The sequence below is a fragment of the Megascapheus bottae genome, chromosome 12, assembly GCF_031878675.1.
Source record: "Megascapheus bottae isolate mThoBot1 chromosome 12, mThoBot2.hap1, whole genome shotgun sequence".
In the NCBI taxonomy this organism is placed as follows: domain Eukaryota; kingdom Metazoa; phylum Chordata; class Mammalia; order Rodentia; family Geomyidae; genus Megascapheus; species Megascapheus bottae.
In genome coordinates this window covers 29345226-29371361 of record NC_143520.1, presented here as the reverse complement: position 1 = coordinate 29371361, position 26136 = coordinate 29345226, and the positions used below count along the sequence as shown (strand labels likewise).

At 40.2% G+C, this 26136-nt stretch overlaps 1 protein-coding gene across 2 annotated transcripts in view; it reads left to right on the top strand.

The window, feature by feature from the left end:
* Positions 1 to 26136, top strand: part of Kif5c (kinesin family member 5C) — a 170860-nt gene that overhangs the window by 38821 nt on the left and 105903 nt on the right. For both annotated transcript variants that reach the window (XR_016537260.1, XM_090342854.1), the window contains exon 2: positions 24274 to 24364. Coding sequence is in view for 1 of the 2 variants with exons in the window: in XM_090342854.1 (XP_090198980.1) it covers positions 24274 to 24364 (91 nt within the window). In the remaining variant the exon portion in view is untranslated. The remainder of the gene's footprint in view (positions 1 to 24273; positions 24365 to 26136) is intronic.

Genomic DNA, 26136 nt, shown 5'->3' with positions numbered 1-26136 from the left:
CAATCTCTGGAGTGTTTTCGGATTAAAGATGGTTTAAGGACATACCACTCTGAGTACATTTGGTCTCATTTGATCTTGGAAGACAACAGGGTTGAGCCTTGTTAGTAGTTAGATGCGATAATAAAGATGACAGTCTTTTCTTGCCTGGATGTTGGGCTGACTTCAGGAAGTGACATGTAGTCTGTGGTTCAATATTTATTTGGAGACAAATAAATCAAACTCATAGACACTTGCAAGACCCTTTGGTGTGGTCTTTTGTTATCATGGACCGTCTTCCCAACTCAATCCTGAGTCCACTCTCTTATCTTCATTGCCTACATCTTACTTCAGGCTGCTCAAGATCTTTCTGGATTTCCACAGTAATGGCCTCAGTGGTCTTCAAGCATCTCTTACTTTATAATCTCTTTCCAAACACCAGATCTCCACAGAGCAGTCAAAGCAGAGAATGGACCAGGCTGTACCTTTGCTTAAAAGTATATTATAGGAATACTTCCCACAGACCTTTCCAGCACTTATTATCTACCATTCTACCATTATCTCATGCTGTCCTATTCTTTGCTCTTTCCACATAGAGAGCCTACTTGGTGTTTTTGTTGTTGTTGTTGTTTTGTTTTTGCCAGTCCTGGGGCCTGAACTCAGGACCTGAGCACTGTCTTTGGGCTTTCTCAAGGCTGGAGCTCTACCACTTAAACCATAGCACCATTTCCAGTTTTTTTCTATGTATGTGGTACCAAGGAATCGAACCTGGGTCTTTGTGCATGCTAGGCATGCAATCTATCACTAGGCCAAACCCCTGGCCCCAGAAGGCTGACTTTCTTTTTTTCCTTCTCTCTCTCTCTCTCTCTCTCTCTGTCTGTCTCTTTCTTTCTCTCTCTCTTTCTTTCCTTTTCTTTCTTTCATTGTAATTAATAGAAGGGTTATAGTTATATTCGCCAGATAGAAGGTGCATTACTTTACACACTTTGATATCTCTTCTCATGTTTTTATCCCCATTTAGCTCCCCTACCCACCTCCCCTCATCTTGTTTTCCCCCTTCCCTTTCCCATTTCAAATAAACAAATACTCATATATATAATGTACCAGATAACAAGGTAAGATACTGTGACAATATGAGAATAACCAAGGGACAACAAAAGAGATGAGAAATAACATAGTACATTAAGAACAACAATCACACATTATATGGCTCTATATCCTGGAGGTCCTTTCATTTAGCCTCATCCTATGTGGCCTTGTGTATCTAGGTTTTGAGCTATGGTAATCCTCTGCTAGGAGAGTCTAAGGTTTGTACTATTACAAATGAGGGAAACCTTTGAGCCTATGTTTCTTTGGGTCTGGCTTACTTCACTTAATATGATTTTTTTCCATTTCTTTCCATTTCCTTACAAATGGGCCAAAGTCATTCTTTCTGATGGCAGCATAGAATTCCATTGTGTATAAATCCCACATCTTCTTGATCCAGTCATTTACTGAGGGGCATCTGCGTTGGTTCCATATCTTTGCTATGATAAATAGTGCTGCAATGAACATCATTGTGCTAGTGGCTTTAGTATGTCCTTGCTTCTGGATGGTTTAGTAAATGCCAAGTAGTGGAATTGCTGGGTCATAGGGGTCATAGTCTGTTGAGGAGCTGCCATACTGCTTTCCATAGTGGCTGGACGTGTTTACACTCCTACCAACAGTGTAGTAGTGATTCCTCCTTGTTATTAGATCTCTTGATAATGGCCATTCTAACTGGAGTGAGGTGGAATCTGAGTTGTTTTGATTTGCATTATTTTTAATGGCCAGAGATGTTGAGCATTTCTTCATATGTCTATAGGCCATTCTTATTTCCTCTTCAGAGAAGTCTTTCTTTAAGTCTTTGGCCCATTTTTTAATGGGATGGTTGTTTCTTTGAAGATTAGTTTTAGAGTGATTCAATTTTTTGAGCTGTTGATATATTTTATATATGAGGCCTTTGTTGTATAGTTAGTGAAAATCTTCTCCCATTCTATGAGCTTTCTATTTAGCTTGCTAGCTTATGTCCTTTTCCTACAGAAGCTCTGCAGTTTAATGCAGTCCCATTTGTCCAAAATTTCTTTAATTTGTTGCATTTCTGGGTCTTTATTAGGAAGTTTTAAGCCTGTGCTAAGGGGACCTAGTGTATCTTCTATTAGAAGGCCCACTTTCTGATAGACTTTCCAAGTACTTTCTAACTTGAGACTGTCGGTTTTGGTTGCCCCTCCTTGGAGCACTCTGTTCTTTGTGTGACAGCAAACCTTTAGGCCCGGCCTCTGATGTCATCCTCAAGAGCCACCTTCCGTGACTTACTACCTCAGCCTAGCAGAAATTATCTTTGTTTTAATCATCTGTTTCTTCCACTTAGAATAAAAGCCCCATAAAGCCTCATTTCCAAGGACAAGAATGATAATGATCCAGATTCTCAGTCAAGTTTGTTGATGAAGAGCTGAGGTGTGGCTCAAGTGGTAGAGTTTCTGTGTAGCAATGCTTAAGTAGAGTTCATGTATATATATATATATATATATGTATTAGTGCATACACACACATACACACGTACACATATATATGAGTTCAAATCCTAAAATATATTTATTATATACTATAATGTATATTATATCATATAGTATATTTTAATATAAATATATTCATTATTATATGTCATATTTTATATGATTTATTTAATATGTTGTTTGTGTATATATTATATTTCTGTGATACATGAAATTACATATACATATATACATATATTTATATATACACATACAATTTGTTGATTAAAACAGTGAGCAGAGAAATTCTAAATCCATAAAACTGTATGAAATATGTCTAGTGGGTGTTGCAGAGTGCTAGTTATACCAGCATTCGTGAGAGTGTGGTAATATTGTGTGGAACCTGAGAAAGAGCTCAGCATTAGCAAAGACAATAGCATTTCTCTGGACATAAACAAGGGGACTCACCTCTGATGATTGTTAACTGAAATGTATTAAGTTGAAGCAAATTGGATCTTTGGAAAATTATGCACTCTGAAATCCTGCCTCTTAGTACCTGTTAGGCATTGTTTCTAAATTCTAATTTCCCCATCTGTCAAATGGGGACAACAATACCAATTTTACAGCTGTAGGGATTTGAGATAGTCTGTGCTTGGAACATGGTCTATTTTGGAGTTAAAAATTTCCAAAAATCTGCTGGGTGTGGTGGCTCAGGCTGTAATCCTAGCTACTCAGGAGGCTGAGATCTGAGGAGCATGGTTCAAAGTCAGACTGGGCACTACAAAGTCCGTGAGACTCTTATCTCCAATTAATCACCAGAAAACTGGAATTGGTGCTGTGGCCAAAGGGTAGGATGGAAGCCTTGAGCTGAAGAGCTCCGGGATAATGCCCAGGTCCAGAGTTCAAGTCACATGACTGACAAAAAATACCAAAATCAACAAGATGAGGTGTTTATACACAATGGAATTCTATGCTGTCGTTAGAAAGAACAATATCGCCCAATTTGTAAGGAAATGGAAAGACATAAAAAATCATATTAAGTGAAATAAGCCAGACTCAAAGGAACATAGGCTCAATGGTTTCCCTCATTTGTTATAATCAGTAGAAACCTTGGGCTCTCCTAGCAGAGATTTGCAATAGAGCAAAACCTAGATACATAAGGCCATATAGTATGACGCTAAATATAAGGACCTCCAGGAGAATGAAACAAAAGCCATATAATGAGTGACTGTTGTCCTTAATGTACTATGTTATCTCTCATCTCTTTTACTGTCCCTTGGTTATCTCATATTGTTACAGTATATCACTTTGTTATCTGATATATTGTATATATATTTATCTGATTATTTGAAATAGGATAGGGAAGGGGGGAAAACAAGATGAGGGACAGGGGACCAAGACATGAGAAAGGGTATCAATGCTTGTGAAGTAATGCACCTTCTACCTGGTGAATGTAATGTAACTCTTCTATTAAATACAATACAAATTATATGAAAAAATATCAAAATCATGTTAATTAAAAATGATATTATAAATCCCATTTAATTAAGCAAGCATATATTTAAACACATCATAATTATTGAAATTGCTGCCAGAAATCCAAAGATGGATGAGATAGGAAATATGACCTCAAGTAATAAAGTATCTATAAAGGTTATGATACTAGGGCTGGGAGTGTGGTTTGGTTATAGTGTGCTTGCCTAGCATGCATGAAGCCCTGGTTTTGATTTCCTGGAATTACATACACAGATAAAGCTGGAAATGGCATGTAGCTCAAGTGGCAGAGCACTAGCCTTGAGCAAAAAGTGTCCAGGGACATGCCGGGGCCTACCGGCAGCAAATTGGGGTTCCTGAAATAGGGGGCAGGGACTGGAAAAATTAGAAGAGAGACAAACACATCGGGTCCGGGAGGTCTGCAGCACAGGCAAAAACTGCAGCTCTCGTTTATTCTCAACTCAAAGCTTATATCCCCTCCCCAGACCAGGGCACTCCCAGGTGTTACATCCAGATGGTTAATCAGGGAACTGTTGGGGGTTACATTCATATGGTAAATCTCAGATCAATAGAACAAGAGAAGGCCAAAAAACAATAAGACAATCAAGCAATTATCTGATGCAAATCAAAGTACAGTTTGATTCCACTCTTGCTCCCGACATATCCCCCATTTTTATTTTAAAAGAAACACAAGTGCAATTTCTATTCTTACCACTATCTCTAATATCTCTAATTATCCTGTCTCACTTTCCAAAAATGACTGGTCCCTTCATCTAAAGGGGATTGATGGGCGGAGATTCAGCTTCTGTGACTTCTTCAAGCTGACTCAAGGGTGTTGTCTCTGTGCTTGACCAGGGACCTTAAGAAGCCTAGCCTGTTTTATCAGGGATTGCAAGGATTAGATATCAGGAATAATAATTTGCTCCAAACTGGAGATCATATTTAACATTTAACAACTGCACAAACCATCCTTGGCTACAATAGTGTAGCTTACCTAGCACCCAATTGCATGGAGATAAACCTTTAAACACTCCTTTAAAATACTAATCACATTATCCACACTTTACCATCAGATTTGTAGTGTCAGTTTGCAAGAAAAGACAGACAGGCAAAGTTTCTGACGTTAATGAACAATTTTACATTGAAATCTCTAATACATGTTTCCAAACTTTAACTTAAAGTAATAAATCCCAAATTCCCTAACACCTCTGTGCTAAACAGGATACAATGTTTACAATGTAAACAGCTGTATGCCTTGCAATAAAATGCAGATTTCAGGATCTAGAAAAATATTTACCAGCTTTTCTTAAGACAATGCGATAAACCTTTGAGATACAGGAAACATTCAAACCTACTAATTAGCTTTTCTTAAGACAATGCAATAAACCTTTGAGATATAGGAAACATTCAAACCTACTAATTTTTTTGAAGTTCAGACTTAGATTTACCCAATTCCCTTTGTGTTTCAAATGAGCTCAACCATTGTTTTATACAGCATGCTGACAATTTAACCTTGAACATGTTCACTCACACCCATTCGCACACACATTCATACTCAAAGATCTTAAAGCGCGCAAAAATTAATATCGGCCGTTCATTTTCCGGAAAATTTTAGTATCATGAAGGTTTTTTGCTAATCTTATTCTTGTGGGTGACAACCAAGTTTTAAAACAAAGCCCTTTTAACAAAGCGACTAGCTAAAATTAAAGACTGAAGTTTGTGTCCTGCCACCAACTGTCTCTAGACTGTCACTTCAGCAGGTTGTAGGAAAAAGGAAACTAGACGAAGACTGCAGCTGCTTTGTCTGGCCTCTGCTCACCTCAGCTGCAGCCAATTGGGAGGGGCCATATCAGGCCCGAGTGGAGCGAAAAACTTTTTACTTCCCAGAAATATTCAAAAAGATACCAAGGATGTGCTGCTTCTCTAGATAATTTAAACTGTCGGCGCAAGGCTCGACTGTTTTGATGGTGGATGGCATGTGACTGCTTAGCAAGTTCAACCTGAGTTAAGTAAACTCTGGTGGCAGAGTCAGTAACCGCATTGCCCTCACTTAAAGGGCCAGGAAGATTAGTGTGAGCTCGAATGAAGCCAAAAAAACAGGGGTGGTTGCGAGAACAAAGCAAAGTTTGTACTTGGCGAAATTGGGTCTGGATATTGGAGTTAGTAGTTCCAATAAAGGGAACAGTTTCTATGACTTGAAGAGCACGAATTACATATTGACTGTCTGAGTATGAGTTAAAGGGCTCGTCTTGTAACAGGACGAGTGCTTGTAAAACAGCCTCCAGTTCCACCTCTTGGGCAGAGGAAAAACCTGTAACCCAAGATTGAGTTTTCCCATTAATGGTCAAAGCAGCCGTTCCATTTGAGGATCCATCTGTAAATACCAAAGTGGCAGAAGATAAAGGGGAGGCCTGTACTATGGAAGGAAATAGAAACGTATGACATGCAGCAAATTGGAGAAGTTTGTTAGACGGGTAGTGATGCAAAATTTTTCCCGTATAATTGGCCCAAGCAATGGCCCAAGGATCGCAATGGGCGAATAGCCAATCTTGTTGTTGTAAATTATATGGGACACAGATAAAATGAGGTTCCTGACCTAAATATTTACGGGAATCCACTTGGCACATATGTATCAGATTAGCTACCAATTCTTAGTAGGGGGTCAGCACTTTGCCGGGTGTTGATGGTAGATAAAGCCATAAAAGTGGGCCATCCTGCCACAATACAGCAGTTGGGGAGTGAGAAGTAGCTAAAATGTAAACTCCCCATGGTTTAGAATAGTCACAATAGGTCACTTGTTGCTGGGAAATTGCCTTTTCTACAATTTGGATGGCCCTCCTGGCGTCAGGATTTAATTCGCGCAAGGATGTAGGGTTGGTATCTCCTTTTAAGAGATCAAAGAGGGGTTTTAACTCTCCTGTGGAGAGCTTTAGATAAGGCCGAAGCCAATTTATATCTCCTAAGAATTGCTGAAAATCATGAAGAGTTCTTAAGTGTGAAGTTTTTAATTGTATTTTTTGGCTTTTAAAATAGTGTGGGCCCAATATATGGCCTAGATATGTAAAAGGGGGGTGTTCCTGAACCTTTTCAGCTGCTATTACAAGGCCAAAGAGGCTCAGATCTTGCTTTAGTTGTCCAAAGGCTTGTTGTACGACGATAGGGTCAGAACAAGCCAACAAGATGTCATCCATATAATGAACAATATAAACAGAAGAAAATTTTTCACGAGTGGAAGAAATGGCTCTAGCTACAAAACTTTGACATAAAGTTGGGCTATTTGCCATGCCCTGTGGAAGCACAAGCCAGTGATATCGCTTCATGGGTTCTTTAAAATTAACAGGGGGACGCTGAAGGCAAAGCGCTTACAGTCTTGAGGCGCCAGGGGTATAGTATAGAAACAATCCTTCAAATCTATAATAATCTTATAAGTATCCTTTGGGATTGCCATGGGTGAAGGCAAGCCAGGCTGTAGGGCCCCCATCAGTTCCATTGACGCGTTCACTTTTCTCAAATCCTGTAACAGCCTCCATTTACCTGACTTTTTCTTTATAACAAAAATTGGAGAATTCCATGGAGAGTTAGAAGGGGCCACATGTCCCAAGTCCAGCTGTTCCTGTACCAGCTGCTGTACTGCAATGATCTTTTCTAGTGAAAGAGGCCACTGTTTGACCCATACCGGTTCTTCAGAGAGCCAATTTATGGGATCAGCATGAGGGGGAGGGCAAACGACAGCTCCCGTTAAGGGATACCCTAATCCTTGTCTGGTAGGGTGAGACTGGGGTTGGAGTGGCTCTAGCTCCCCCTGTGCTGCTCGGCCTAGTCCCCTAAAGGGGAGGAGGCCTTGATCAAGTAACTGCTTAGTGACCGCAGCACTAGGACTAAACATATACACTCCCATTTTTTCCATGATATCACGACCCCATAAATTAATTGGCAGATGATCCAGGACAAATGGCTGAAAATGACCAGAGTGCCCTTCCTCATCTCTCCAAACAAGGATCGCACTGCTCTGCTGTGGGTCAGTTGCTTGCCCAACCCCCTGTAGGGAAGTCATAGAGGTTGTCAGGGGCCATTGGGCTGGCTAATGTTTTTTAGATATCACAGACACATCTGCTCCAGTGTCTAATATTCCTTTAAAGGGCTTTTCTTGTATAAATATAGTCATCTCAGGCCTCTCTTGTTTTATGCTTTGTACCCAATAGATATCAGAAGATCTAAATCCTCTCTGTCCACATGGGGAATTAGCAGTCTCCCCGGGAGGTAAAGGCACAAGTATTAGTTGTGCTAATTTTTGACCGGCTGGGATTGATACCACGTGTTTTGGGGCAGAGGCCATAACTTTGATTTCTCCAGTAAAATCCTGGTCAATTTTGCCAGGTGTAATCTGTATCCCTTTAAGGGCTGAGCTACTTCGCCCTAACAGCAATCCAGCCACTCCCGGGGGAAGGGGGCCGAAGACCCCCGTGGGGAGAGCTTGTGTCCCCATCTCTGGGGTCAATACTGAGCAGGTGGAGGAACAGAGGTCCAATCCTGCACTGCCTGGGGTGGCACGGAGGAGGCTGGAGACTGATCTTGGGGGGTTGTTAGAAGATGCACTTGTGGCCGAGAAGAGGGAGGGACTGCCCCATGGTTTTGCGGGGCTAGGGGCTGGCCCCTTCTCCAGTTTCCCGAAAACGGGCGGCCATTGCGATCTGTTGCTGACTTGCAATCTTTAGCCCAGTGCTTCCCTTTACCACAGCGTGGACATGTGCCAGGTGATTTTTCTCTCTTTAACCTGGCCTGGCGTGGGCATTGCGTCATCCAATGTCCTATTTGTCCACAAGAAAAGCAACGCCCTGGGGGTCTAGCATCCCGAGAATGCCGCTGACCTCTATATTTTAGAAATTCAGTAACAGTCTTTCCTTGAGGAGCGGCGGCTAAAGTAAGGCCTTGCACATGGGAGGGTCCAATATCAGCACACAGTGAAATAAAATCCGTGATTCCTCCCTTGTTCCTATGGGGTCTGATAGCAGCCTGACAGGCGGCGTTGGCATTTTCATAGGCTATGTGTCTAACTATAATCTTCCTTGCATTCTCATCTTGTACTAGGCGGTCTGCAGTCTCCATTAATCGAGACAAAAATTCTAGATAAGGTTCATTCGGTCCCTGTTTAACTTCTACTAGATTTTTTGTACGATTGGAATTGCGTAACCTTTTCCAAGCCTCTCTCGCCGCAGCATTTATTTGTAAATAGGCCTCCTTTGCATAACCCAATTGATCTTCGGTGTTTTTATAGGTTCCCTCTCCTAACAACTGATCAACAGTGTAAGGCAGGTTCTTAGACCCATTTGTTTCAATTTTAGCCCGACACTGTGCAGTGAACTCTGTCTCCCATAATAAGTACTCTCCTGCACTAAGGCATGCTCTGGCAAGCCGCTTCCAGTCATTTGGGCATGCAATACCAGCACACGCGGCCTCCAATATTACTTGAGTAAAAGGGGCAGTTGGCCCATATTGGGAGCAGGCACTTTTTAAATCCTGTAATAGTTTAACAGGAACAGGTTGATGGTATACTTGTTCATCATGATCAACTAAACTAGGGAAGCATCGAGGCCCTGAAATATCTTCCCTCTCTCTAGCAGCCTGAGTCAGGTTTAATTGCGATGCACTGTGCCTGGTTGTGGTGCCTGTTAAAAGGGACTTGTTGCTAGGGCTTTTAGGCTTGCCTAAAGGTTGAAAAAGGGATTGAGGCCGTAAGGCTGATGCCGGGGCCTACCGGCAGCAAATTGGGGTTCCTGAAATAGGGGGCAGGGACTGGAAAAATTAGAAGAGAGACAAACACATCGGGCCCGGGAGGTCTGCAGCACAGGCAAAAACTGCAGCCGGAGGCGGTGGGTGTGAGGGGTAAGGTTTAGAATCAGACATCATAGTGGCCTGAGGGTCATCTTTCTTTCCTACTTCTGGGGGGGCTCTCTGCTCCATCACCATTTTCGATAGAACATGTAGCATTTCTTCTAACTTCCTCTCCACCGTAGCCATCCGGCCCTCCATTGACTCATCATAACTTTTCTCCTTGATATTCAAACCTGAATTCTGATACTCAATATCTACTGGTTGTTGTTTCCTTTTCAAGATCTCACTCAGACTCTCTTGGGCTGCTGCATATGGCTCAGCCTCAGGTTTTTCAGAAGGGTCCTTTAACTCATAAATTTCCCTTAATTCAAGATTAAGTTCAGCATTCTCATGTTGAGGATCTATGCATTCATTTACTAGATTCCATACATCAATAGCCTCTACGGGGGTCTTTTTGGGGCCATATACATTATAATATTCTTGAATTCTTTTTCCTATCCGCTGCCAGGCTTTTTGGAATTCCTCCTCTACAGACCTCGGGCATGCCTCCTCGACAAACTGTAGGAAGCTCTGAAGCACCCCTTTTTCCACCCACGTTCCGTGGGCTTCAAGTAGGTCTGTTAAAATCGGTATAAATGACCTATGGCTATTAACTTGACCCATAATTTTTTACTCCTGACTATACACTCTCTTAAGATCCTCTCTTAATAGTCCTACGATGTGTTACTCACCACAGCGGGGTCCTCCACCGTCGTCCCAGATTTTCAGGGTCCCTGTTCGGGCGCCAGATGCAGGGGCCTACCGGCAGCAAATTGGGGTTCCTGAAATAGGGGGCAGGGACTGGAAAAATTAGAAGAGAGGCAAACACATCGGGTCCGGGAGGTCTGCAGCACAGGCAAAAACTGCAGCTCTCGTTTATTCTCAACTCAAAGCTTATATCCCCTCCCCAGACCAGGGCACTCCCAGGTGTTACATCCAGATGGTTAATCAGGGAACTGTTGGGGGTTATATTCATATGGTAAATCTCAGATCAATTGAACAGGGGAAGGCCAAAAAACAATAAGACAATCAAGCAATTATCTGATGCAAATCAAAGTACAGTTTGATTCCACTCTTGCTCCCGACAGGGACACTGCCCAGGCCCTGAGTTCAGGCCCCAGGACTGGTAAAAACAAACAAAAGGGTATGATCCTAATAACTTACTTTGTAATTTGTAAACTGATCATAATATGCTTTGCTAATTGGTTTGTTATGAATCCAACCATGTTCATTTACTTTCCACTCAACCAGGGGCTCTCAAATAGAAATAAAGTAAAGGAATTTATGAGAATGCCCCCATATGAAATCATGGGTGATCATCTGGATGTGACCATCTTAACTCGGAAGAAGTCTCAAGCTTTTTATCCGTAGGCAATGGATGGAGAGATTGTGAAACCTCTCAGTTGGTTGGTATGTACTCAGTCACAAGGTTGTGATGTTGTATAGATACAGAAAATATCTGTTCTCTCATTTTCACATCACTGGTCTCAGTTCATTCACCCAGCCGAGCCCTTCACAGTGCTGCAGGGTCAGTGGTTTCAATGAAATTAACCTTCAAGTCACGGACAAGTAACCTAGCAACGGTATCATCATAAGCCTAGATGTCAGAGTTATTTGTCATCTGCAGCAAAGCTAGTGGGGACTAGTTATACACTGCCAAGCTGCGTGACTATCCAAATTAATGATTTTTAATCAATTAAAATCAAGCAAAGCTGCAAGGATCTTTTATGTCTTTTCTTGAGTACAGGTTCTCAAAGCCAATACAAAGCAAAAATGGGCTTTGTGATCCTGCATAAACCAAGGACCTTTCTGAACTTGACCTTGTGATTTGTAAAGGAGTGACAAAGAATAGTTGTTGGAACTCTCTATTATGCCTCAGGTAAAGCAAAGGATCTAGTATGCAAGGGCTAAATGTAATAGCCTTGCCTCGCTCTGTTCTCTAACTTCAGATTCTGTTATTTTTGCATGATAGTTATCTGAAGTAGTTTGTGACAAGACCGCCTGGAAGAGTATCCAAGTGTCACAGCAGTTCTGAGGAGGAGGAGGAGGAGGAGGAGTAAGAGGAAGAAAGAACATCTCTTTGAGAAGGACAGGGTCACAGAAAAAAAATTAGCAGCAGAAGAAAACCTGGGCATGTTACATGTGAAAAGGAAAGATGCTATGAGCTACTGAGAGGAAATACAAAATGAGAATTTAATATAGCGCCTTCTAGGGGTTGAGGGTGGGAGGAAGTGTATGAGACAATGAGCAAATTTTTAGCACCCCTGTCTAGGTTTTTATTAAGCAGTGATTGACCTGAGTAGTGGAGAAAGACTTGAATGCCAGGCTTAAACAATGTTCTTTAGGGTCTTTTGAGGTGGCATTTATCTTTGCTACTTCTCCTTTCTCATTCCCATATTCTGTGCTTAGCTTGGGAAATCTTTCTGCTCTTTTCCCCCCTAATGCTCAGAAATGAACAATTGTTTTTTTTTTTTTTCCCTCAGTTCTATTAACTAATGACTCCAATAAGTGAATTGCCTCTCTGGCAGAAAACTGGAGAGCTATTTTTGATAATAGCCATCTGGCACTATTGTCTGCTTTTGTTGTCTAACACAGTGGTTTTCAGCAGTAGAGGTTCATGCTAGAAAGGAGGCAGGGACAGGTAGAAGAAAATGATGCCTTCAGATTCTCTGGTGTATGGCCATTCAGCCCTATCAGTACATGAAGTATTAAAAAATAAGGTGAACAAGTGGCCAAATAAAACTTGAAATATTTCAAGAGATCTAAACCCCTTACTAGTTTACTATCCTCAAAAGCACTTCTTTTAGATTTTTCAAAATAGAAAACTATGGCTTAATTCAGCAATACCAGATCTTATAAGGAAAGACGTTATTGGGAGCACCTCAAATGATATCATTTGCAAATTGAGCCCATCATCATTGCCTTGTAGCTCAGACTCCATGGTGAGGATCTGGGCCTCACTGGACTGGGAAGCATAATGCTTATATCACCCACCTTTAGCCCAGTTATCCTAGATCTAGTTGGCTGTGAAAGTCTTATATAGTTTGTATCCAGTGACTTTTCTTTAAAGTCCCCATCCTCTGTCATTGAGTGGCAATAGCTCATTAGACAGGATTCACCTCCCCCACCCCCCTTGCTTGTCCTGAGGCTTGAACTCAGGGTCTTTGTGCTGTCTCTGAGCTTTTGTGCTCAAGGCTAGTGCTCTACCATTTGGTTTATAGCTTCACTTTCAGCTTTTTGGTAGTTATTTGGAAATGAATCTCATGGATTTTCCTGTCTGGGCTGAAACTATGATTCTCATATCTTAACCTCTTGAGTATCTAGGATTACAGGCCTGAGCCACCAGCACTCAGCTATATTAGTTTTGACACCAATGTCCTGAACGTAATGACTACTGCTGGATAGTGTTAAGCTTATTTTTCTCTTTTATGTATTACTCTTCTATGCTTTGTAAGAGTTGTCTATATTAGGGAAAATCAAGCTATTGCACTTTGCATCCTAATGTGTCATGTTCTAAACATGATGGATGCAAGCATTATAGGGTATTAGAGTCAGAAAGATTCCACCCTTCATTTACCAGAGCGGAAGGGCCCCAGAAAATACAGATAAATTGTGTAAGGTCACAAGTTTAATGTGCGGAATTCTTAGGCCATCTGTACAATTACAAGATGCAATGTAGTGTTGTAGAGAGGAGTTTGATTGGAACCAGCGAAAATAGGTCTTGTCTCGGCTCAAATATTGCTTTCTTCATAGCCATAGTTGTATTGTCTCAGAAAGAAAAGATAGTGTTCCTGCCCTGCCCTCCAAAGCTTGAGGAAGGAAGGAATGTGTAGATATGAGGAATCTAAACACACCGTGAACATAAAATTACTGCCTAATACACAGGACAATTATAATCATATAAACTGTTTCTGAAGAGTGACAGTATTACAAGAATATTAGTTCTACTTACAATAAAATTTACAGTATAAATATATCAAAAACCCCTCCATGAACCAAAGAAAGCCAATTGAAAGTTTGGGTAAAAGCTCCTATCTATCTATCTATCTATCTATCTATCTATCTATCTATCTATCTATCTATCTATCTTTGTGCTAGTTCTAGGACTTGAAATCAGGACTTGGTTTAGCTCTTTTTGCTCAAGACTGAAGCTTTACCATTTGAGGCACACTTCACTTCTGACTGTGTGTGTGTGTGTGTGTGTGTGTGTGTGTGTTTGTGTTTTGCTGGTCAATTAGAGAAAAGAACCTTGCAGATTTTTCTACCCAAATTTTTACATTATAGTCCTAAGAATCTCAGCCTCTTGAGTAGCTAGGATTGCAGGTGTGAATCACTTGTGCCAGGTTATGTATTTTTTTAACTGATGAGAAGAGAACTCAACATATGCCATTATGTGGTTTCCATGTTGGCAATGCCACTGCAGCAGGCATCAGCCTATCTGGAAGAGGCTTGCTGAATGGCAGTTTGACACTAGAACACCGTGCTTCTCCGGGATGATGCCACCAGGATGATGTGCCCCAGAAAGAAGGCTCACATGATCCTTCTTTAGCTTTTGGGAAAACAAATTCCCCTTTCTTCCTTTAGCAAAATGCCTTTTTTTTTAAAAAAATTGTTTTTACCTCTTCTCCAGTGAGGAAGATTTGATTTGTTTCCAGACTTGACTTAAAATAATGAACCAGATCTACTGAGATAAGCATGGTTGCAATTCAGTTCCTCACTCTGAGTTTATGGAAGATAAGAGTGATCTTCTCTCAGGCTATATATATTGCAGAAGCCACTCTTAGGAGGAAATCATAGAACCCCACTGTGCTACTCATTAGTATTACAGCACACCACAGCTAGATTTATTGTCCACTTGCGAGAGGAAATGCAGCTAAGGTGTTCCGGGTCATAACATATGTGAGGATGAATTCCCATTCACGATGTTTTCTTCCATGCCTTGAAGTATGGAACTTTAAAGAACAGTTTCAGGAGGGAGTATGGTGTGGGGGAAGAACTAGGGGGTGGGAGAGACAGAAATTCATCTTATTTTGATTTGAAGTGAAGAGCACATACAAGTAAGATACTTATTTCTGAAGCCACAGGCTGCATTATTCTCATTCACAGAGGTGACGCATCTGTTTCCATTCTATCCCCCATTAACTAGGTGATATTTTTGAATATCTTCATTATCAGTCCGTTTGCCTTCCAGAATATATTTTTTACCCATAGCTGTCTGAAATCTTGACAGTAAGGAAAGAATTGTAGTCTAGCTTCCTGCAGAAAGAGTCTTACAAGATCCATTCTTGTCTGCTGCCTTTGTTCATTCTCCATCCTTGAAGTGGCTGGCATTTCCTTGGCAACTCAGTTAGGAGCTCACTGCTTTGTGGACATCTGATTCACTGCAGTCTCTTGTGGGAGCAGCCTTGGCTTTGGCTGGAACTGGTACCAGCTGCCTTCTTTGAGGCATAGAGCCAGCATGAGAAGGGATAAAAGGTGTCTGAGGCCCTCTTAGATTTAGCACATACATCCCAAATCACAGTGCCATCCCAGTGTCAATGAGCCAGTCTGTGGAGTCAAGGTGATACTGTGGAGCTTTAGTGACATCAACATGGCTTTAGAATCTCCTTGTGAGACTACTGTTGAGGTTGATGAGGATGGGAGAGCATATAACAATGATGGGAGAGATCCAAGGGTCACTGCTAGGTGTGGGTTTTCCTCCACCTTGGCTTTGGCATTTGCAATTTAGGTACAGATAAATGGGAGGCAGATGAGGAGGTTAAAGGATGCAGAAAGACAGGGAAGGTCTAGGACTAATAACATCTTGTAGGTGGGAGATGAGAATGATCAGCGCCAAGTAAAGTTTCTGACACATAGCAGAGATGCACACCCAATTTCCCACTATCACCTGATAAAGTCCTGGTTCCTTCCCTCTAGCTTCCCATGTGCCCAAGTATACTGAGTCCCTGCCCTGTTCCATCATGTGCAAAGTATGTTCCTTCAGGAGTTAGTGATGCTCCTTGGCATGAGTTAGAAATAGGAAATCCTACAGGCACACGTGGCCTCGTGGGCCTACAACTTGGTACGTGACTGATACTTGTTTATGATGAAGGAAAAGGCATCCTCTTTTTTCAGGTCAGTGTCTCAAGGCCACAACTTGTTGAACTAAACTTGTTTTTGTTTTGTTTTGTTTTGTTTTTGTGAGACAGCTTTTGCTATGTTAACCTGGATGATCTCAAACTCCTGAGACAAAGTGATTATCTTGTACCAACCTATGAGTTGCTGATACTACAGACACATGCCCTTGGGCCTACTTTGACTTCCTGAATTTAATTTAATTTAATTTTGTGTGCCAGGACTGGGGCTTGAACTAAGGGCTGGGAACTGGCCCTGAGCTTTTTCACTCAAGGCTGGTGCTCTAGCACTTGAACTATAACTTCATTTCTAGCCTTTAGCTGCTTAATTGGAGACAAGAATTTCTCAGACGTTTCTGTCTAGGCTGGCTTCAAACTGCTCCTTAGATCTCAGCTTCCTTTATAAGGGGCTAGGTTTGCAGTGGCTATTTTCACCTAGGCTTCTAGAAGCCTCCAAAGCTGTAGTAGCAAAGCTGTACAGATACCAGACTTTTTTTGAATGGGCTTTGTGGCTGTGTATGGAAGCATTATTTATTTTGAGAGAGCTGAGGATGGAAACTGCATATTTTGCTAGGAGGCTGGGAAGTTAAATTCTCTCCTTTCATTGTGGGGAATGGAGTTCAGGAGTTGCAAACTTGCCACTTGGAGGGGCACAGTGTGTGATTAGGGTACACGAGGACAGAGGTTCTGATTTGGTACATTTTGGGAAAATCACTTTTCTGTATACCACTTAGCATGGTATGTGATTACAGTCATACAAAAAATACCCAGAACAAGCAGAATTGTAAAGATAGAAAGTAGATTAGTGATTGCATAGAACACAAGTAAGCATAGAGACAGAAATGGACTGCTGATGGATATAAGGATATTGGAAATGTTCTGAAAGCAGTGTTGATAGTTTGTAGGATCTTGCAAATATACTTCAAACTATTAAATTATATACTTTAACATTTTTATATGCTGTTTTTATTATTATTATTATTATTATTATTTTGAGACATAGTTCTACCATACTACTGTATAGTGCAAGTTGGTCTTGAGTTTTGCTACTTAGCCCAGGCTAGCCTTCCGCTTCTGATCCCTTTACCTCAGCCTCCTGAGTGCTAGGAATAGAGGGATGTGGTCAGTTATACTCTATTAAACTAATAAGCACCTCTGTAGAATATTTGTGTTGGTAAAAATGTGCATCATCATTAACTTGAGGACTTTGGCCTTTCATTTACTGTTTTGGACATTTTCTGGTTATAAAAGCCCTTCATAGTCTATAGATTTATTTTCTTTAATTTTTTTCTTGTACTAACTAATCTAATACAGTTCTTTTTCTTTTTCTGCCAGTCCTGGTGCTTGAACTCAGGGCCCATCACTGTTCTTGGGCTTTCTCAAGGCTAGTGCTCTACCACTTGAGCTATAACACCATTTTCAGCCTTTTCAGTGTATGTGGTTTGGAGAGCTTTGACGAACCCAGGGATCTGTGATACTGGCATGCACCGTACCACTAGACCACACTCCTAGCCTCTAATAGAGTTCTTATATCCTGACCTGGGTCATCTTTGGAATGTTTCAAGTGCTTCCAGCTTTTAGGAAGCAAGTACATTTGTCTCGAATGGTAGACAGCTTGAAAATGGAAGCAAGGCTGTGATACAGGCAGCTTCTTGTCTGCTTTATTCTGAAGGAAAGAGCTAGGGCTGATGCTTCAGGGAGGCAATCTTAAAAATTAATATACGCATACTTCATACTAGTGAGGTCACACATAGCTTGGTGGTTGCCTTTTAGGGCTCATGGAGATGGTTATTGTATGTTGCAACAAAAGTTGAATGACTTCACATTTATATCCACAAAGTGAATTTAAAGCTCTGTTGAAATTTTCCTTCTCTAATTTTTCTTTTTCCTATTTTTTGTAAAGGATTTGCTAGCTTTTGGTCACAATTTATGGTTGATCTTAGAGGTTGTTCTTGGATTACTTCTTAATGAACTCTTGTTGGGGATAATTAGTTTTATTCTCCTTAGCATCCTTCGTGTACTCTTCTGAACAACACCATGTCTTCTGTTTTCCCTCATCTCCCACAGCAGACATTCCTTCCAGGCTATGAAACAGTTGTTGGGTAACAGGTCAGATGTATTAATAGGCAGGCCATATGGTTCACAGACATTTTGCTCTCAACAACTTGATAGGAATTCTAGCGGTATGATTTTTGTTTTTAAGTTTAACTATAAAAGTGTAAGAACCATCTGTTGTTATTTTTTGTATGTGATCCTGGTATGCTATTAATTTTAGTTACATTGCTTCCATGCAATTAGCGCTACTGCATGTGGATGCAGCATGAGTGCAGGCAACTTACTTTTTCATAGCAATCAGTTGGGAGTGTGTGTCTCATCCAGATTCTCTTTATAAGGTGTAGCAGGTTTGCCTTGTCTTGGGATTTACATTTTAGCGGTGCATACAGTATTCGTTGGGGTCAGGTCACCTCCTAATGGATATGGAGCAAACCAAATAGAGTCATATGATGGTAATGCCAAGGTAATGTGGGGCTACTTTATTTAGAAGTAAAAAAAAAGCTCTTAAAGGAAGAGAATTTAAAATTCCAAAGGATAATGGGGATGTAGTCAGATGAAAAATCTATGATAAACCTCATAAAAAGTGGAAGGGAGAGAATTGTAAGGGAGAACAAAAGGTTTGGAGCAGACTCTCTGAGTAGGGAATGAACATAATGCTGGAGAGTGTAGGTGAACCAGACGATAGTGAGAGTGAGAACATAGGGGACTGAGGGCAAAGATGTTCTAGTCTAATTGTAATAGGAGCCATGGTAGGTTTTAGGTGAAGAGAGGCTACCATCTGACCTATAGTTTTGGGTTACCTATTCTGACTGCTGAATGGAAATGGATCATTAAGAGCAAGAAAGGTGGCAGGGAGACCAGCCGGGAGGCTCAGGTTGATGGAAATGATGACTGAAGTTGTGTGGTATAGATGGTAAGACGGGATTGATGGTTTTCTATGTACCTAAAATTTTTTAGGTTTTTAGTCTGAGTAACTAGGTGACTGATGGTAAGTTCTTACTTAGGTATGGAGGGATTTTTTTTCTGCTTCTATCTGTATTTTATTTTATCCCTTTTTTCATATATTTTTTTTGTAATTAATAGAGGGTTACATGATATTCGCCAGATAGAAGGTGCATTAATTCACATACATTGATACCCTTTCTCATGTCTTGGTCCCCATTTCCCTCCCCCCAACCCCCATCACTTTTCTTGTTTTCCCCCCTTCCCTATCCAATTTCAAATAACCAAATACAAATATATCCAGTATATCAGATAACAAAGTGAGATACTGTAACAATATGAGATAACCAAGGGACAGCAAAAGAGATGAGAGATAACATAGTACATTAAGGACAACAATCACTCATTATATGGCTTTTGTTCCTATATCCTAGAGGTCCTTTCATTTAGCGTCATAGTATATGGCCTTATGTATCTAGGTTTTACTCTATTGTAAATCTCTGCTAGGAGAGCCCAAGGTTTCTACTGATTATGACAAATGAGGGAAACCTTTGAGTCTGGCTTACTTCACTTAATATGATTTTTTCTAAGTCTTTCCATTTCCTAACAAATGGGGCAATGTCATTCTTTCTGACAGCAGCATAGAATTCCATTGTGTACAAATACCAACCACATCTTGTTGATCCACTCATCAACTGAGGGACATCTGGGTTGGTTCCATATCTTTGCTATGGTAAATAGTGCTGCAATGACCATCGTTGTGCTGGTGGATTTAGTATGTCCTTGTTTCTGGACAATTGGGTAAATGCCAAGTAGTGGAATTGCTGGGTTTATAGGGGAGTTCTATGTTTAGTCTTCTGAGGAACTGCTGTACTGCTTTCCATAGTGGTTGAATGAGTTTGCACTCCTACCAATAGTGTAGTAGTGATCCCTCCTGGCCACATCTGGAGGGATTTTTTTTTTGGGGGGGGGTTTGTTAAGTCACCCAAATGGGAATATCTTATAGACTGTGAATCTGGACATGAAAGGTGAAGGATGAAATAATTAATTTAAATTACATGAAGGTACAGAGTGTAACAGAGATGACTCTGAAAACTTCCCCATTTAGATACTGGAGAGAGACAGCAAAAAACACTGATAGCTTCAAAAGTTGGAGAGAACCACAAACTTAATGAACACCTAGAGAGGAAAAGTGTCCCCAGAGGATGGTGAATGGTGACATCATCATCCATTTTCAAGTGCTAACATCCAGTGCCTAGAGGACAAGGTTCTTCAATGTTTGTCCCACAGCTGCGGTGACTAGGTGGGCTGGGTGCTTCCCTCAGAAAGAAGCCTTAGACATGGTGGTACCAGGATCAGGGAACATGAAGGCTGAAGAGATAGCCCAAGTGGTATAGTGCACCAGCTAGACAAGCAAGTGGAGCAAGTGCAAGGTCCTGTGTTCAAAACTCAGTTCTGGTATTAAAACAAAAATTAAAAAGTAAAACTAGAAACAGAAAATTTGGTCATCTTAGAGTGGAAAGCTCTTCATTCAAGTTTGATTAGAGTTTGTGAAATTTTCATATCATTGTAATGTGTGTGTATATGCATGTGTGAGTGAGTGTGTGTTTGTGTGTGTTAATGGTTATTGTGTATTTATAGCTGGTTTAAGTCAGTTCTGATATATTTAGTAATTAAATCTGCTTCACTCAGTTTCACCTAAAATAAAAAACCTGTAACTAACACAGTACAAAAAAGGACACACACACACACACACACACACCTCTCTCTACATTTTTAACTACTGCATGTGGTGATCTTGATAAGATAGGCCTTATAACCAGTCATTTTCAAAATCTTTTTCTAAGTATCAGTGTACTCATGAATACTTAAAGGCACTGCTGTAAGTTTTAGGTCATGGAAAAATCCAATGTTTTAGGATTGTGAATATCATAAATACTATAAATAAATTATGTATTTTATAATAAATATCATAAATAAATCATATAATTTAAGGAAGAGTAACAGATTTTTGTTCTCTGCCTCTCAAAGTGAAAGTATAACTCCAAAACTGGATTATCCTGCCATTTTGTACCATACACTGTAATTCCTCAGCTATTTTTAAGTATTCTTTTTTTTTTCCTGTCTAAATCCAAAGCAGAATCATGCTGTAAACAAGATGAAGTAGTTTGGAAATTGATATAAAGTACAGAGAAATGCTGATTTTTTTTAATTAAGGAAAACTGCCTTCTCTTTCTAGGAGGTTTGAAGGATGACAAACTTGTAAATGTTTATTCTTACCTTTTATCTTACTGACATTTGGTTGAATTTTACAAGAGGATGAAAGAAACTAATAAGAATGTAGTGGGCTGAGAGTTGGCAGTAGATTGTGATGAGGAATATTTTTCAGTTATTTAACAAAATATTTGGTTCATTAAAGGGAATAAAACTGGGGATAAAAATCAAGAAGGAATCCTTTTGCATAGTTTTTATCAGAAAGACTCTGGTTCTGCTGCTGTGTAGAGAGCAAACTTATTTTTGATGCTTTTGGGCACCTGGAAATTGTTTGACTAAGAGCAAATTGGAAGTAGCTTGTTTACCTGGTTGACTCAATCCCGTTATGAAAGACTAAAGCTCAAGCATATAGCCTAAAGGATAGGATTGCACTTCCTATGAAAATCTGTAAGCCAGTCTGTGTGATGGTTAAAAGATGTAGAAGGCTTTCTCTTGGATTCCTTATGATCAGTTACCTTTTTTTTTTTTTTTTTTTTTTGCCAGTCCTGGGGCTTGAACTCAGGGCCTGGGCACTATCCTTTGACACTTTTTGCTCAAGGCTAGCACTCTGCCACTTGAGCCACAGCACCGCCTCTGGCATTTTCTGAGTATGTGATACTGAGGAATTGAACCCAGGGATTTATGAATGCTAGGTGAGCACTATACTACTAGGCTATACTCCCTGCCGATCAGGCTGGGAGGCAGACGGTTTTGGGTGGTGTCTAGTGCTACTCATAGGAGTTATGGGTGGAAGCTTTCCTTCCTCTTTCTTTATATTCTTTTTCTTTTTGGTGCCTGTGCTGGGACCAAAACTCTGGGCTTGGGCATTTTCCTTGAGCTTTTTGTGCTCAAAGCTAGTGCTTTATAACCACTTGAACCACAGCTCTTCTTTTGACTGTTTTGGGGAGGGGGAAAGTAGGGAGATAAGAGTCTCATGGTCTTTTCTGTCTGGGTTGGCTTCAAACTGTAGGCCTCAGATCTCAGCCTCCTGAATAGCTAGTCTGATGTGCAGGAAGAGCCATTGGCACCGGGCTTTCTTTGTGTTCTTTTACCTCCTCTCCACCATATAGGGAAAATGAGACTGAGGGGCTTCCTGGGTAGATCAGGGTATGACAAAAGGACAAGGAAAGGTCCTTGATTCCCCCAGTGCTAATGGTGGAAACCTATTCTTTTTTTTCCATATATTTTTATTGTAATTAATAGAAGGGTTACATTATATTCACCAGATAGAAGGTGCATTACTTCACATACATTGATACCCTCTTTCATGTCTTGGTCCCCATTTCCCTCCCCCCACCCCACCCCTCATCTTGTTTTCCCCCCATCCCTATTTGATTTCAAATAACCAAATATGCATATATACAATATATCAGACAGCCAGGTGAAATACTGTAATAATATGAGATATCCAAGGGACAGCAAAAGAAATGAGAGATAAAATAATACATTAAGGACAACAATCACTCATTATATCCTGGAGGTCATTTCATTTAGCATCATTCTATATAGCCTTATGTATCTAGGTTTTGTTCTATTGTGAATCTCTGCTAGGAGAGCCCAAGGTTTCTACTGATTATGACAAATGAAGAAAACCATTGAGCCTATGTTCCTTTGAGTGTGCCTTATTTTTTGTATCTAATACAGCAGCATAAGCTTTCTCCATAGATTACTGCAAATGTTTGAGTTTGTATCTTCTTAATGCTTACTAATACTCTAGTAACTTCATTTGAGAAGTCACTGACACAAAATGAGTAGTCAGTGACTATAACATGATTTTCATTTTTCATTATTTTAATGTATTGCTACATTAAATGCTTCTGTGATGGGATTTATTAGTTTGTTGGTTTTTTGGAAAAGGCACAGTTTAAAAATTTTACTTAGGATTTATTCATAGGAATCAAATTCATTGGTATTAATGTTTTGAGGTGTTGTTATATACTGCTAAATACAATGCAACCTTATAAATCTGATCCATAAAGAGATGTCCCTTCCTTTCCTATAAATGTAATATTCTCCATTAAAAAAAAAAAAAAAAAAAAAAAAAACAAGTCCAGGAGTTTGGCCTAGTGGTAGAGTGCTTGCCTAGCATGCACGAAGACCCAGGTTCGATGGTGGAAACCTATTCTTGACCACCACCTTTTCTCCTACTAGTTAGCACTGGGTAGCAGGGTCCTTAAAATGCTGTGCCAACCTTTCCTCTTTTCCTCCCCCTTCTTGAATGGCACATGGTATAGCATTGAACTAAACTCCTGACAAAACCCTGTACTCTGGGAAATCTCTTGTTTTGCCATATAGAAAGGCTCCTTTGTCTTATAAACCTCAATCCAATGAAGGCATCACTTATGCAAGTAAAGGAAAACACATGAATCATTTGAGACAAAGAGCAATGCTATCTGTGTCCTAAGAACAGCTTCTTAAATCTGATCATATCATCTTCCCAATAAACAAAGCCCATGTGGGTTACTTTGGCTTGCATGCCCTGATTTTCTCGCCACCCATAGCTTATGCCACCCTCCAGTTTCATGAGCATACCAGTCCTTTGCAGCCTGCTGGACCCTGTGCCTTCTGTTCTTCTGCATCTCTTCCCTAGCCTCCATCTTTCTGGTTCTCTTAATTGAGACTGCTTCAGCTAGGCTTGCTTTGTCTGCTCTCATTTTTGTATGTATTCAGGCATTTTGCATTTTCTTATGGCTTATTAACAATCTGTTCTGCTTAATTGCATGACATATAAGACAGGACTTTTTCTGATTTGTTCAGCATTCATTCCAGTGTAAGGAATCAGTAAATAAAAATTAAAATAAATGGAATGTCTGTCCACTTTTCATTAGAAAAGTGTTCCAGATTTAAGGCTATTTTTGCTCTTGGGTTATCATACACTACATAATGTACATGTAGTTCTTGCTGTAAAAATACCCTAGTAAGGTAAGGAACTCCCTTAACGAATAGGGTTGGTGATTTAGTTGCCTATGGCCTAACTATTAATAGTAGTGCCTTTTATTCCTAAACTTCTAATGCATGTTCTCTGCCCTTTTCTTTCTTTCATCTGTCTTTTTCAGCAAGGAAAGCCATATGTCTTTGACAGAGTGTTGCCGCCCAACACAACCCAAGAGCAGGTTTACAATGCATGTGCAAAGCAAATTGTCAAAGGTAAGTGCTATTTCTTTATTTCCTCCTGGGCCTTTCAGAGTAATTGAAAACACTAAGTGATATTCACAGCCTTGGAATCAATGTGCCTTGACTGTAAGCAGAGCCCTGCTAATTAGAAACACCGAATTCCTCTTTTGGCTCTGTCCCTGCATTGCTACGATGTTAGGCATGTTATTCAGCTTTCTGTACCCCCTTCTTTTATTTCTTTTGCTACCTTTTTGGCAGAGTTATTCTGTCACCTAAAAGCTTAAAAGCAAAATAAATAATAGTCACGCTATTTCCATAATGGTTTAAAAATTCTACAAGTACAAAACTTCCTTTTTCCTTTGAAATAAGAAATATCATATCTTGATGCTCTTGTTGTACTTCCTGGGCTGCTTTATTTTGTGTGTTTCTGTCTCCTTTTTACTAGTATCTGTCAGAAAGAAGTCTTAAATGTGAAGTTTTTGGCATCAACGAGTTTTCTACAGTGTTATAAAATCTCATTACCCTGACGGTTATTGAGCTGTTTATACTCCTTAGAATTCCTTAATTATCATTTCATCTAGCCCACTTTCTGCCATCCTACTCAGATCTTGACATTTGTTCCTCCAAACCGGTAGCCTCAAGCTTGCATGTATTTCTCAGAAATCAGTTCTTCACTCTGGAACTGGCCTCGGAGGATTTGTATCAAAATAACAGCAGGGAGATGAAGCAATTTACACATTGCTCTCCCTTGCCCTTTCAAATCAGGGGCAGGTTGGAGCTTGCCTTGACTGAGCCTGCCATCTGGACAGAGCTGGGGGGCATCTCCTGCTACTTTGCCTTTTCATCATCGCATCCTTGCCTTCAGATTTCAGTGCCACGATGGTTGTGCTTTCAAATGTCTTGATGTTGCCACCTGTGTAGGTAGCTCTGGATTCAAAAAGAAAAAAAAAAAAAGAAAAGCCTTACTATTTCAGATTGGCATGTTTTTAGAAGCTAAGCTGACTAACCTATTTGAAATGCATGAAAATCAGCCTTGGGTACATCTGTTCGATTAATTCTGACCCTGGACACCTGCGTGGGAGGCTCCCGTCAGTATGTAACGTTCCTTGCTGAGATGGATGCACATCTACATTCTTGTTGCAGACATCAGTTAATTCTGAAGGGCTCACAACAATGAGATTATTATAGGAAAAAAAACTGAAGAGAAAAAAAGTGTCTGTGTTGGAATTTTTTTTTAGTTCATAGTTTAGGCCTAAAACTAGTGGTAATTTTTGTATTTACTTTTACTCCCTTTCTTCTCTTTTTATCTAAATATGTTTTCTTCTATGTTTTTAAAAAGTATCTCCCTTGATTTGTTCCTACTCAGTTTTCCTTTCCATGTATTATTGGACTCACCTATGTTTTTAGTAAAGTAAGATCAATCACATATATACCAGAATTTCTCTCTCTCTTCATTTTGTTATCAGAGGCAAAATCTGTTTACCACATGCTGCACCAGGCACAGCGGCCATTTAAATACATGCTACTGCCTCTGTGCTAATGTAATTAGGAATAGATGCACTCCATTAAAAATCCTATGATTAACAAGCAATAATCATTGTCTTTGAGTTTTTACTCTCTGACTGCCCCTCTCTCACTGTTTGGATTTTTCCACAGTATGAGATGTCAGAAATAGATAGTCCCACCCTTACATGTATATTTTTTATGTTTTGACATATAGTTAAAAATAAATTTAAAAACAAAGTATCTGGAAACTCTTCTGAAGATATGGTTTACATGAAACCATTAATATAGTCAGCCACATG